The 13,455-nt window shown below is 34.6% G+C and overlaps 2 protein-coding genes across 5 annotated transcripts; one reads left to right on the plus strand and one right to left on the minus strand.

The window, feature by feature from the left end:
- Positions 1-41: 41 nt before the first annotated feature.
- On the minus strand, positions 42-8,478 carry LOC108725177 (FAD-dependent oxidoreductase domain-containing protein 1). Of its 3 annotated transcripts, XM_018452028.1 has the most exons (10): positions 8,351-8,478; positions 7,891-8,087; positions 6,835-6,970; positions 5,967-6,754; positions 2,737-3,032; positions 2,130-2,630; positions 1,739-1,884; positions 1,567-1,653; positions 1,299-1,452; positions 42-296 (listed from the first exon to the last, which is right to left on the minus strand). In XM_018452028.1, exons 2-10 carry the CDS (start codon positions 8,051-8,053, stop codon positions 42-44), a joined length of 2,526 nt encoding a protein of 841 aa, XP_018307530.1. In that variant the 5' UTR covers positions 8,054-8,087; positions 8,351-8,478. The 3 variants fall into 3 exon arrangements, with proteins under 3 accessions (XP_018307530.1, XP_018307528.1, XP_018307529.1); XM_018452026.1 differs by lacking the exons at positions 5,967-6,754; positions 6,835-6,970; positions 7,891-8,087; positions 8,351-8,478 and adding exons at positions 3,917-4,063; positions 4,463-4,663 and having other exon boundaries at positions 2,737-3,039; XM_018452027.1 differs by lacking the exons at positions 5,967-6,754; positions 6,835-6,970; positions 7,891-8,087; positions 8,351-8,478 and adding exons at positions 3,917-4,063; positions 4,168-4,227 and having other exon boundaries at positions 2,737-3,039.
- A 1,596-nt stretch (positions 8,479-10,074) lies between these two features.
- LOC108725128 (uncharacterized) lies at positions 10,075-13,152 on the plus strand. 2 transcript variants are annotated; one of them, XM_018451926.1, is made up of 4 exons: positions 10,075-10,164; positions 10,292-10,578; positions 10,663-11,081; positions 12,148-13,152. In XM_018451926.1, the coding sequence occupies exons 1-4, from the start codon at positions 10,106-10,108 to the stop codon at positions 12,169-12,171; spliced, it is 789 nt and encodes a 262-aa protein (XP_018307428.1). In that variant the 5' UTR covers positions 10,075-10,105; the 3' UTR covers positions 12,172-13,152. The 2 variants fall into 2 exon arrangements, with proteins under 2 accessions (XP_018307428.1, XP_018307427.1); XM_018451925.1 differs by lacking the exon at positions 12,148-13,152 and having other exon boundaries at positions 10,663-11,150.
- The last annotated feature ends 303 nt before the right edge of the window (positions 13,153-13,455 follow it).

The raw sequence follows: 13,455 nt of genomic DNA on the forward strand, positions 1-13,455 counted from the left end.
TATATAATACAATTAAATAAAAACCATTATTTTTTTATTACCTAAAAAACATTAGCCTCTGTCATAGGTTCTGATGTTAAGAACCTATCGAAACTTAATTTGGACAAATCTATAGTTATAAAACGTTTATCAAGAATCAACTCTGACACCGCACGTCCCACCGCGGGTGCTTTCTGGATACCATGTCCGCTAAAACCAGTTGCTATGAATACATTAAGATGGTAAGGATGCTGGCCAATAATACCATTTTCGTCGAAAGTATTGTATTCATAATATCCAGCCCACGAAGATTTCACCTGATTTATAAAAATAGAATATACATTATGAGAAATCAAATAGAATATCATTAGGAGAAAAAAAAATATATATAGGGTGTTAGTTAAGTATGTTGCCATACTCAACAGGGCGATTTTTTGGTTTATTTTAAGTAAAAAAGTTAATATAAACATGTGTCCTAAACGGCTTAGTTTCCGAAATATACAGGTGAATGTTCGCAAATGTTTGACGAAACGATAAATTGCGTTGGAGATATCTTCCTGCATAAATATGCCTTGTTTCACATGAGTTACCATTCGCACAATCATAAACAAAGTGACAAAATTAAAGTCAAAGTCACAAAATCAAAAATAGACTTCAGTTCTGATGTTGCTGCGGGTCAGTTAGCTTGTACATATGTTTTCATCTAATTGTTTTATTTTATCAGAAGAGCTGAAGCCTGTTTTTGTTTTTCTGTTTTTGACTAGTTTTTGACTAGTTCAAGTTGTATTTCTTTCAAATAAACAGATTATTACATGTTTAAATTTTTTTATTTCGGAAACTAAGTCGTTTAGGATACGTATTTATATGGAGTTTTTTACTTGAAATAAACCAAAGAATCACTCTGTTGAGTATGGCAACATACTTAACTAACACTGTATATATATATATATATATAAACTTCATTAATTGAAAATCGATCGATGAAATTAAATACACATGAAATGCCATTCGATCAAGATGGTTTTCCGCCTAATATTTTTATTGAATTTATACAACTTCTAGCTTAAATAAATTGTGCACCGATTATTTATCGGTCTTGAAATACAATCTTAAACCAATGCTCAATAAATTCACAAAAAAATATCAGACACAAAGAATCGCTTTGATTGAATGTGACATTGTCCATTCATGTGTGTTTAATATGTATCTTTAACACATTTTAATATACTTAGTACTTCTATATTTGTTACACTACCGTGAATATCCTATGTTTAATCATGTCATCATGCATGTTGTTTGATAATGAAAAATAAACATACCTTTAAACTTTCAAATGCCGGTACTCTGTGAGCGAGTAAAGGCCACACTTTATTGTCGAAAAATTCGTGATCGACATCCAAGTTCTCAACTGATGGCTCCTCGTTTGGTTCTGGTGATTTTCCGCCGATAAAATTACCTCCTAAACCATCGCGTCTGGAAGTAATTTTATTTACATCTTATAAATATCATTTTATGTGTTTACCTTTATTAACTGTTTTATTTGTAATAGAAGAGTATATGTTTTACTTAAAGAAAGTGAGCTTGTACCTAAAATATGTACCACTGGGATCAATCGTTAAAGGCGTGTTTAAGCCAGGTCCATTAGGACAATGAAAACAATATACATATCTCTTTCTGCAAACGAGAATCATTTAATAATAATAAAGATAGAGAAACAAAAAGTAATAAAATTAGAGTGTCTTTTTCATCATCAAATTACCTAGGTACAACTGGTAAAGGTACAGATAATAGTTTTTCGCCTGTTCCGATATCAGCCAATTCGGCTATATCACTACTAAAAGCGCCCGCAGCAATAATAGCTATAGAAAATTTGATTGTCTTAATCTCACCATCGTCTGTTTTTATCTGACACAAAACATGTTTATTTATTAGATATTATTCTACATTCGTAACTGGCAAGATCTTAAATGTAGATAGCGTGGAATTGATTAATCTGTATATTCAATATATTTATTGAGTAGATCAAATGATCGACTTCACGCAGTCTGTATCTAAAATCTTTTATCGTCTAAACAAATATTTTATATTTATATATAAATAAATAAAATAGAAGAAACATATATATATATATATATATAATGCATACTTACGACTACATTATTTAATCTTTTCTCATGTTTCATATTCTTGTCACAATTTTCTAAAAGCTCCCTATATTGAAAAGCTTTGACTTCAGCATTGATATATTGAGCACCCAAATAAGTAGCTTTTTTCTTGAGGGCACACAAGAGAGACCATGGATCGAACCATCCCTCTTTTTCCAACCCGAGACAACCTGCTGCAATCCCGTCGGTATTTATCCAAGGGAACATATGCTTTAGCTTCTCTTTAGTAAAAACGACATTTTTTGCCCCTAAAGAATTCTGCAGCTTGGAGTTCTGCACTAAAGTTTCAGCGCCTGCCTCAGTTGCCAATATTAAGTAGCCGTAAGGATGAAAATTCACGTCGATGGGCGATTCTCCGGGGACACTCAAATGTTCATTAATATTTCGCAGAAATTCCGCGCCATATAGTGACATACGGATATTTTCTTCAAGAGAAAACTGTTGACGTAGGCCACCTACTGAAAGAGTCGTGGAAGCCTTGGTATACTGAAATAATATTTAATTAATATGTATTTAATTAATTATCAAACCCATAAATTATTCATCTAAAGAAGATCTTCAAAATATATTAGAAAATACAACTAAATCTTACCGTAGGATCTTTCTCAACTACGACAACACTGAATTCTTCTCTATAGACTTTCTTCTTTAACCAATATGCTATCGAACTACCAATTGCTCCACCACCAATGATGAGCACATCACAAGTAGAAGGAATTACTTGAGGTCTCTCCCAAAGTGCTTCAGAATTAGAGTATTGTCTGTCAGATGATAGTATACGTTTGAACAACTTCCAATCTCGCTTATAACCTTTCAGAATTTTTTCCTCTTCAGATACAGTGTTGACAAATTTTTTGTACTTTTTCGTATCGTCATTGCCTTTAATCTCTGAACTCTGTAAATTTAATATGATATTATGTCCAGTTCACATCAGTCTTCAACAAAAATATTCATTCCTGTCTATACAAAAGACAAAAAAATGGTAAATTATTAATGTAAGATTTTTACCTTTCTTTTTGAAATATTTTATACATGTATTTACGTGTTCGAAACGTAGAAATTGAATTTATTCAATAAAATTCTCACTTCCAATTTTCACAAAGCACAAAATAAAGATTCACCGTATTATTGTTTATAAAATACTTACAATCATTTAATTACTTTACAGCATAAAAATACAAGTATGGCCAGTTCTCACAGTCGGTTCTTATTTCAAGACCACCTTAAGTAATATCTTAAAACGCTAATAATGTCCTTGTGATTGGTTTATGATATTTTAAGACCATACTTAAGATAGTCTTAAATATAAGAACCGATTATTAAAATTATTCTTCCAATTACGTTCAAATTTCGCGCGCCATTCTGTCACGTGTCGTCGATTGCGCTCCATCGGTAAGACAAATTTCCTAACCTCAAAACCTTTTCTTTTCAACGTTTCGTTCGCGATGTCGAGCGACGATTTTCATCATTCCAACCATAATTTTCTGCTTCTCGCACTGAAAGCGTCTTCATCAAAATCTACGACGAACATAAACTAAATTTCCAGTTATATTCAGTCAAACACAGATTCGCGATTACGCACAAATTACATTTGATATCGCGATGAGAGACGTCGCGTTGCCTCGAAAAAAAAGCGAAAGTTCGACGAAATTGCTAAGAGTCGTCTATTACATTCAATATCGACAGATTTCATCCGATCGAAATGTCATCCGTCAGATCTCTAACCTCCAATCGTTCCCGATCAATACCAATAATTTACAATAGTAATTCACCTCTCTCCTGAAGGAGTTCGCAAACTGAACCGCCGAGCATTGTTTCAGCAGATCCGTGTGCTGTACACGTGTCAAGTGTCGCAACATTCTCGTCAGTCGTATCTTGACTGATCCAACGAAGAGACTGCTCCTCAACTCACCCTTCCTCTAGGAAACATTTACAACTGTTTATCAGTTAGTACAGAATCAGTATTAGACGAAAACAAACAATTATCAGCCGTTTGTCAACACAGACGAAGTTGTCGACTCACGTTCAATATTTTTTTTCTACTGAAGAAACTGCAGATAAATAGATGAACAAGAAATTGCAGTTTTTCTCGCCGATTAAAAACTACGTGCAGTGACCGACATGCGCACGTGTATTTTAGGCACGTGTTTCAATTGACAGAAGGCGATTTATAATTTTTTTCCTGCCATTTATTTTCGAGAAATTAGTATGCCGTATTAGTAGAAAACTTGTGTCTTAAAGAGATGGATTTTTATATCGCATTGATTTATAATTATTCGATTTACATATAGTATCTGATAATAATAGTACGCATTTACCCTTCGTAATACTTTTTGTAAATTAAAGCAGGTTCCTTCTTTCCTCTCTCACTTCTGAATTTATTATTATGAAAAACGTTAAATTGGTTAGATACGCAATTGATTTGTATTTTCCACACAGCTTCTATATATTGAACTATTCGATAATGAACTATTTTTATAATTTTGATCACTGATAATGAACGCGAATAATGAAGTATTATATTATTTTACGTGCTACGTCATGCTTGTAATCGTCTGTTCTTAATCTTTAATAGATAAACATCAATTATTTTTTCATAATTATCTAACTGAGTTTTTCAATTTATTCTACATGATAAAGAGTCTATTTATCGAAGATATCTTTATCGATACGTCATAGTAATTATTCAGCAGTGTTATCTTTCTTGAAAACATTTATATAACAAAGCAATTTTAGCAATTTTCCTTGTCTGATTGCAATCTTTAAATAATTAGAAATTAAAATAAAAGAGAATAATTTTGACAACCTGAAGAAAAATGGATAAAAAAAATACTGGAAGGATAATTAACGAGTGTTTTTGTCAAACACAAAAGTCAAACACTCCAATTTTAAAGCAATTTTTTTAATATTATTTCTCCACCTTTTGTCAATAGAATAATTAATAACTATGCTTTTTAAAATAAGTTTGGATAATATAGCTATTCTTCAATAATTGAAATAGAATAAATATTCTCATTATAAAATATCTATAATACAAGAAATAATTCTTAATATTATTCAGGAACAGATATTTGCCAATATTCAGTGATTCATGTATTGCTTTACGTACTTTTAATTTTTATCATGTTCTTCATGTAATAAATCATTCGCACTTTTTACATAAATTAGTTAAGGGAAATAAATTAATGAATAATTTAAAATGATTTAAAATATAATCTTTTATTGATATTCTATAAAAAAAGCTGTAACTGACATGTGATTTTTACACATATATATACACACACACACACACACACACACACATATATATACACATATATATATATATATATATACAGGATGAGGAAAAAGTATCGGGACATCTAAATAACTTCTGAACGGTTCGAGATAGAGAATTGAAGTTTATAGGGATGCAAATAGCATCATAAAATCTATCATTTAATACCAAAAGCGCCCATTTTAACATCCCCGTTTGGGCGTTTTTGGTATTAAATGATAGATTTTATGATGCCATTTGCATTCCTCAATCTAAACTTCAATCCTCTATCTCGAACCGTTCAGAAGTTATTTAGGTGTCCCGATATTTTTCCCTCACCCTTATACACACACACGCGCGCGCGCACGCGCGCACGCACGCACGCACACGCACACACGCACACACACACGTGTATATATATTTTAATTTTACATTAGAAACGTTACAAGATATATTAGCAGTGTCAAATTTAAATTGTTAAGATAAAATATAATTGCGTTCGTTTTGTATTAAATCTGATAATATATTATTTAACACAAGCACAACATAAATGGATCAATTTTTACCATTTTGATTATCTATCATATTACAAGGTATCAATATTAGCTTAGGTATCATGCCAGGTGGTGCTATGAATTGTTGTGTGCTCTGTGTTGTGCTGAAACCAGAGTACTGCACCTCCGCCTCTGTAACGAGTTTGCAGATATGCATCTTGATATCCGCTTGTGCTTTAGGTGGTAGTTTTTTCACTGCCTGTGCCATGCTGTCGAAAAATAATTCTATACTCTTACTCTCGGGTGCTAAGTAAACTTGTTTGTTAGTGTTCTTGTTCTTCATACTGTTTGATTCTTTAACAAGTGTGATTGATGTGCTAGGTGGTAAATTCTTCTCAAGAACCGCTACTGTATTAGCCACTGGATTAGCCACTGCATCGGTATCATTTGCATCTACATCATTGATCCTCAAGGAAGATTTTTTTATTTTATTAGGGCTAGATGTTTTCTGGGAGGAAGGACGTTCGGTCCTCATTCGTTTTGGACGTATCTTTCGGTACTTTGACTGTATTTGCTGAATGTAGTTGTCCATATCCTGTGTACTGTCTTGTTCACTAACCAATTCCTCTTGAGTAACTATCTCTACATTACTGTTGTCCAATGTTTCTATCGTCTCAGGTTCCATTAAAACCGGGTCAGCTGATGTCTCTTCAAGAACCTCCAGATATTCGGCATAGTCCTCACTATTTCGGTCTTCTAACTGTTCCAGTAAACCTTCGGCACTCACATCACTCGAGTTTATCTGTTGTATGTATTCCTTGGTCAGTTCTACACATTGTGGCTGGTAATCCACTTCACACCTGTCAAAGTATTATCGATTGAAAAAACAAAGCTTAAGTAAAGCGCCAAAATCATCAAATAATCAATGAATATTTCTTACGGATATTTTACGAAGTTTAAGTAATCCTCGAAGATCCATTTTTTTCTTCTTACACCCTCTTCTGTCTTACTCTTGCACTTCAAGATACGGCAGTAAGTATCCCTAAGGTTTTTCCATCTCAGTCTAACCCAAGCAGCTACAACAGACAGCAGCTAATGATCACATTTAGTAGATTATTTATTTTATAATAGATGGAAGTTTTCTTCACCTTGATTGGATTATACTTTTAAATCTAGAGAAAAATATATATCTATCTCAGCGAAGAAAACTTTCAACAGTTGTGGAGTAAACAAGGCTCTATTCCACAGAGAAAACTATTCAGTGAACACTTAGCAATTCTTTAATACGATTGATTCTTATCCTTAGATCCAGCAAATAACTAAAAGCAAGAAATCAATCATATTAAAGAATCACCGAGCTCATTGATCAGTTAACTTCTGAATGCAACCATTCTGCTGAACATGATCAATGGCTGCGTTAGTGCGTTAAGCAGAAAAAATAGTTTTACAACTGTTATAAGATTCTTTAATATGATTGGTTTATACATTTAGATCTAATGAAAAACTAAGGATATTACCAAACATATTAAAAAATTTTACAACAGTTGCAAAGTTATTTTTCTGCTACACATAGTCATTGGCTGCGTTGAACAGAACATTTATTTTAAACCCAATTTAAGATGTAGAATGCAGGTCGCAAGTGAAACGTATTTCAGATTGCAAGATTGCAAATCGCAATGTATAGGACACAAACGTAGGACGAAAAAGTTAAAGTTCATCCGACTTTCTGCGTTCTACAACCTATTATAATTAAAATAAAATACATTAGATTAGTTTCCAGTTTTGTGACTTGCGATCCACATTCTGTGTCTCTCTTATGTAGATCAGGCTTTACAATTATTGAAAGTTTACTTTGTTCTGATTGGATTATATTTTTAGATTCAGAGGAACAGTCCTATCTCAGTGAAAAAAATTCCAATAGTTGCTAAATAAACATTGCAAAATATATGATAGTCATTAGTAATAATACGTAAAGAAAGAACATATAAATACGCACGATCTAGGCCAAGCTCATCCGAGATATATTTCCAGACTTTTTGTTTGAACTCCTGTAGCTTCACTGGTACACCCTTTACCTCGGTACAATAGAGCACTGGATGCTGTTTTATCGCCTCTATGATGTTCAGTGATATCTGATAAGTATCCGGCGGTACAGTCATTGTACAGTTAGAATACGCGTACAGTTAGATTAACCTGCAAAAAGAGATATCTTACTACAATATTCGAATCTTTGTTTCGTAACGGCTTTCGTATTCCCGCTCGAGCTACAATCTCGCGTTCCGTTAATAACAACGACGAAGTCATAGCGATATTGTGCGTGAAAATTCGTCGAAATGTTTCGCGCGCGCTGTTTCGATGTGCATGCGTCATTACAGTTTTGCACACGTGTATCCTATCAGCACTCGATATGAACGAAATGTGAAAATCATACAACAGATCATTGTAAATACTGATACCTCACAAATCAGCGAAAATCGCTCGGCACAAAAAGAATCGACCAGCCAATAGTCGCCGTTTGATTAGACTAATGAGACTGTACGAGACTGGACGCCATAGCGACGCCGCGAAGAGTTTATTCGGCAACGCGCACTTCCGTCGCGATCTGCATTTCCGGCAATCTCCCCCCTTTCCAGGATCGATTGTAAATGGCTGTGTTCAGCAGAGTACCACTGTAGGCCCGTCTACAATACACGTAGTAAGCTTGGTTTAAAAAGAGTAAGAAATTGACCAATCACAGACAAATGTGAGAAGAATAATCGACTGTGATTGGTCAATTTCTTATGCCCGTTTCCACCAATGTAGATTAACTTTGATCTCGGTTTAACTTACTCTTTATCTTTTTCTAATTTTTAAAACTAGAAAAAGATGAAGAGTAGGTTGAACCGAGATTAAAGTTAATCTACATTGGTGGAAACGGGCATTACTCTTACTTCTTAAACCAAACTGACCAATCACAGTCGATCATTCTTCTCACATTCGACTGTGATTGGTCAATTTCTTACTCTTACTTCGTAAGCCGGAATCAGACTACGCATTGAATATTGAGATTAAAGATTGAAAGATTGAAATTTGTAGCGTTTTTTACTGGCAGAGCTGGTGCGCACTTAGTGCACTTTAAAGCTTGTACACAAATCGACGTAAAGATGTACGTTTAATAAAAATATAGAAACGAATTAAACCGTGAAATCTTCAATAAATTTTATTGGTATGTGGTATTTGATAAAATATACATTGGATATTTTATTAATTTAGATATATCACTTTTACATTCAGATTAGGTTAGGCCCAGTTCCACAAATCACGGTTAACTCTTAAGGTATATCCACACAAATTTGCATGGTCGCATAAACATATGCATAAAGAAAATTATCCCATCACATTTCTCCTATAAAGACGCACGTAAATTGTGATTGGTCAATTTTCTACAACTTAAGACCTTACGACTGCTACGACTTCTATTGTAGACCCCGCATTAATCGAGGTTCAACGTGTTTCTCATCTCTTTCCAATTCTAAAATTAGAAAGAGACAATGAATAAGTTGAATCTCGGTTAAGAAAATTGTCCAATGATTATTTGATTATTCTTCTCATATTCGACTGTGATTGGTCAATTTTCTACGACTTAAGACCCTACGACTGCTACGACTTCTATTGTAGACCCCGCATAATGTGTCGTCTACAATTTGCGAAGTAAGCTTGATTTAAGAAATAAGAGTAAAAAATTGACCAATCACAGTCGATTGTGAAAAGAATAATCGACTGTGATTGGTCAATTTCTTACTCTTACTTCTTAAATCAAGTTTACTACTGTATTGTAGACGGGCCTTAAGAGTTAACCGTGAGTTGTGGAACTGGGCCTTACAACAGTGTACAACAGCTTTAATGTGTATTAAGTGCGCATCAGTTCTGCCAGTGAAAAACGCTATTGATCAATCAAAACAATAGGAGCTAAAATTTCTTTGTCCTCACTGGACATCCTCAAATTTTAATCTTCAATCTTCAATCTGAATCTTCAATGCGTAGTCTGATTCCGGCCTTAAGATGCTAATACGGCTCTCTGATTGGTTCATGTACTAGCTTAAGACCATCTCGAATCTTGAGCACCGTCTATGGATTCCGCCCTTAGTATAATCTGGACGATTATTGAGTGTTGAGAGTTGGGGTTTTACTAACAGTTTATTTGATATAAAATTCTGCATTTTATTTAAAAAATGCCCTCCGTATATTGTGTTTTGTGCGGCAATCGTGATAAATCGGTTTCCTATTTTGCGTAAGTATAAGTACAACATTTTGTGTTTATTTGTATTATGTGATGAAATATAGGTTAGATTTTGTGCCAAAAATATGTGCAATAATTTCTTACAATGTATAAATTTAATTATTTTTCTTATTAATAGATTTCCAAAAGAAGAGAATATTCGCAAGCAGTGGCTAGCATTTTGCGGAATAAATGAACAAGTTCTTAACACCGTTACTAAACTATGTACAAATCATTTTCGAGAAGAAGATATAATAAAGAAACCTAAGCGTTCATATATGAAACCTAATACTGTGCCATTCATTCATGGAAAGAAAGGGACAAGATCTCTATACTTGAATTCGTTTAATAATAAAATTGATTATAAGAACAAAAAGGATATTGCTACTGACAGGATAAATATTGACTACAATGTATCAGTAAACGGTAATAATGTTTAACATTATTGATTTTATATTTCTTTGAAACAAATTAGAAGAAGTAATTAATTGATGATTAATGACTTTCTAGATACTTCTGTGACAGTTACTGAACGTATACCACAGAGTAGTGAAAATGTGCAGTTGAATTGCCAAACATCTTCCGAGGCTGAAGCTCGATCTCGTATTGGTATCATTGAAATACCAGGTTCAACTGCAAAAGCTAACACATCATTAAGAGAATATTTCTCAAATTTCCAAACATGTACAAAGGCCATACAGAAACCTCGTTATGTTGGTAACATTACAACACAACATCTAAGTACATTGAGAAAAGTGCAAAGATCTTTAAAGATAGCAAAACATACTATCTCACGACAACAAAAAAAAATAAAATCTCTGCAGCAACGCCGTAATAGATTTATTGCTCGCATAACGACATTAAAATGTTTAATCAAACATTTGAAGAAGAAGAATTTACTTACAGAAGCGGCTGCTGAAAATTTAAAGGTAAATGAGTCTAATTTAAAAATTTTGACATTAATGAATACTTTCAGTCTCGCTTAAAGTCAAAGTAATGGCCGCAGCACAGACTCTTGCATAATGCATAACACAAAGCATAAGAAATTCAATCAATCAAAATTATTTATTTCATAGAAAGGAAGGAAATGAAGAACTTTGATTGGTACATTTTCTTATGCATTACGTGTTATGCGTTATGCAAAAGTCTGTGCTCCCCGCTTAAACCTGTCACACATGAAATGTATAACAGAGTATGAGCATAACATAAGACTGCTAGAATAAGCATCCAGTATTAAGAGTTCAAAAGAATTCTCTACTGATTGGCTGATTCTTACAATACGTCTTAGGCCGAAATCAGACTAGGCATTAAAAATTGAGATTGAAGATTGAAAGATTGAAATTTGATCAATCAAAACAATAGGAGCTAAAATTCCTTTGCCCTCATTGGTCAAATTTCAATTTTCAATCTTCGATCTCAATCTTCAATGCATAGTCTGATTTCGACCTTATGATTACTGTTACGGAAGGTGTGTGCCTCAAGTCTTATGGCCCGTCTACAATAAGTGAAGTAAACTTGGTTTAAGAAGTAAGAGTAACAAATTGACCAATCACAGTCGAATGTGAAAAGAATAATCGACTGTGATTGGACAATTTCTTACTCATAGGGTGTCTATAGACGATGCTCAAGATTCGAGATGGTCTTAAGCTAGTGCATAAACCAATTAGAGAGCCGTATTAGCATCTTAAGACATTGCTTGATATTAATGCGTCGTCTACAATGGCAATATCAATAATGGATGAGGCTGTAAGAGTAAGAAATTGACCAAACACAGTCGATTATCCTTCTTACATTCAACTGTGATTGGTCAATTTCTTACTCTTACAGCCTCATCCATTACTGATACTGCCATTGTAGACGGCGCATAAGACCGGACTATGGATTCTGTCCTTACTTCTTAAACCAAGCTTACTATGTGTATTGTAGACAGGCCATTACGTTTTAAGTTTTTGTATGTGTCAAGACCTTTATTCATTGTAACTGACATATTTACAGCTTCTTCTTCTTCTTCCTTTATGATTGGCACGCGCAGCCACGGCCGCGATCAGGCCATAAAGTTAGTTACGATGATATGCAATGCGATGGTGAATAGGCCGGAACACGCGCGCCAGATCGACATTTGCGTAGCTTAAAGAACTCGGGGTATGGATGGATATCGATACTTTTGAAATATGCAAGGATATATTACATATTGGACTTGGTTAGAGGGTGCGAGAGTGAATGCATGCGTGCGAATGTAGCCGTGAATTAGATTGCATATTGTAGCGTAATTAGAGGCGATAAATAGGATACTAGAGGTATGGATAAGTAGGATCCGGTGGCATAGAAGCGACACAAATAAAGGCGATAAGAACTTTGCAGCGATAGAACGGTTTTATACGAGGTAAGGAGAAGGAAGGTAGGTGAAGTTATGGCGTCGAAAGACGCGAGCGTCAGGAAGACGGAGAGTCGGGAAGGGAAGGCGGTAGGATAGCAAGCAGAGGAAGTTAACGACAGAGGTGAGGGGCTCAGTTGTGGGATTCTCTAAACGTTTTATCGACAATTGTCGCTATCGTTAACTAGCGACAGCCAATGACAGCCGCGCTTTCTTCCAGGATTGTCCTGACATTGGCTGTCGCTAGTTAACTATAGCGACAATCATCAATAAGACGTTTAGAGAATCCCGCTACAGATGGCGGGAAAAAGGTTTTTAGGGAAAAAACATTTAGGTTAGATGAAGAGACAGTGGAAGGGTCAATGAAGAGAGGAGTGAGAGGGGAGGTAGAGGAAAATATCTGGGAAGAGTTTAAATTAATGAAAGAGGAAAGAAAGGTTTTCATGGAAAATATAAGGGAGAAAAGAAAAATGCTCATGGAAAGTCTGAAGGTCAAGGAAAGATTCTGGGAGGAGAGGATTAGAAGGATAAGAAGAGAAAATAATAAAAAGAGAAAATAAGGTAAAGTAATGGATAGAGAATGCGGAGAAAAGGCTTAGGGTGAAATCATACGTTGCGGAAAAAGACTACGGAATAGAGAATGCGTCACTGAAGCAACCAATCAGCGCTATTCGGAATAGCGCTGATTGGTTGCTTCAATGGGTGCATTCAGTGGGAGCATTCAGTACCATGACGGCTCACTGAGCGCTCAGTGAGCTCTTGAATCTGTTTGGTCTATATTTTTAGTTCTAACGGAATATGCCAATCAGATGCAAGAACTCACTGAGCGCTCAGTGAGCGGTTGTAGTACTAAATGCACTCAGTACTACAACCGCTCATTGAGCACTCAGTGAGCGCTTGCATCTTATTGACATATTCTGTTAGAACTA

This window comes from Mycetomoellerius zeteki, unplaced genomic scaffold (genome assembly GCF_001594055.1).
Source record: "Mycetomoellerius zeteki isolate Tzet28-1 unplaced genomic scaffold, Tzet1.0 scaffold327, whole genome shotgun sequence".
In the NCBI taxonomy this organism is placed as follows: domain Eukaryota; kingdom Metazoa; phylum Arthropoda; class Insecta; order Hymenoptera; family Formicidae; genus Mycetomoellerius; species Mycetomoellerius zeteki.

Coding starts and splice junctions, on each gene's coding strand:
- LOC108725177 (XM_018452028.1), bottom strand. CDS start 8,053: ATGACTGTACCGCCGGATACTTATCAGATATCACTGAACATCATAGAG. Junction 2,631..2,736: donor TAGTTGAGAAAGATCCTACG/GTAAGATTTAGT, acceptor ATATTATTTCAG/TATACCAAGGCTTCCACGAC. Junction 1,453..1,566: donor CCCAGTGGTACATATTTTAG/GTACAAGCTCAC, acceptor AATTACTTCCAG/ACGCGATGGTTTAGGAGGTA.
- LOC108725128 (XM_018451925.1), top strand. CDS start 10,106: ATGCCCTCCGTATATTGTGTTTTGTGCGGCAATCGTGATAAATCGGTT. Junction 10,165..10,291: donor AAATCGGTTTCCTATTTTGC/GTAAGTATAAGT, acceptor TCTTATTAATAG/ATTTCCAAAAGAAGAGAATA. Junction 10,579..10,662: donor CTACAATGTATCAGTAAACG/GTAATAATGTTT, acceptor ATGACTTTCTAG/ATACTTCTGTGACAGTTACT.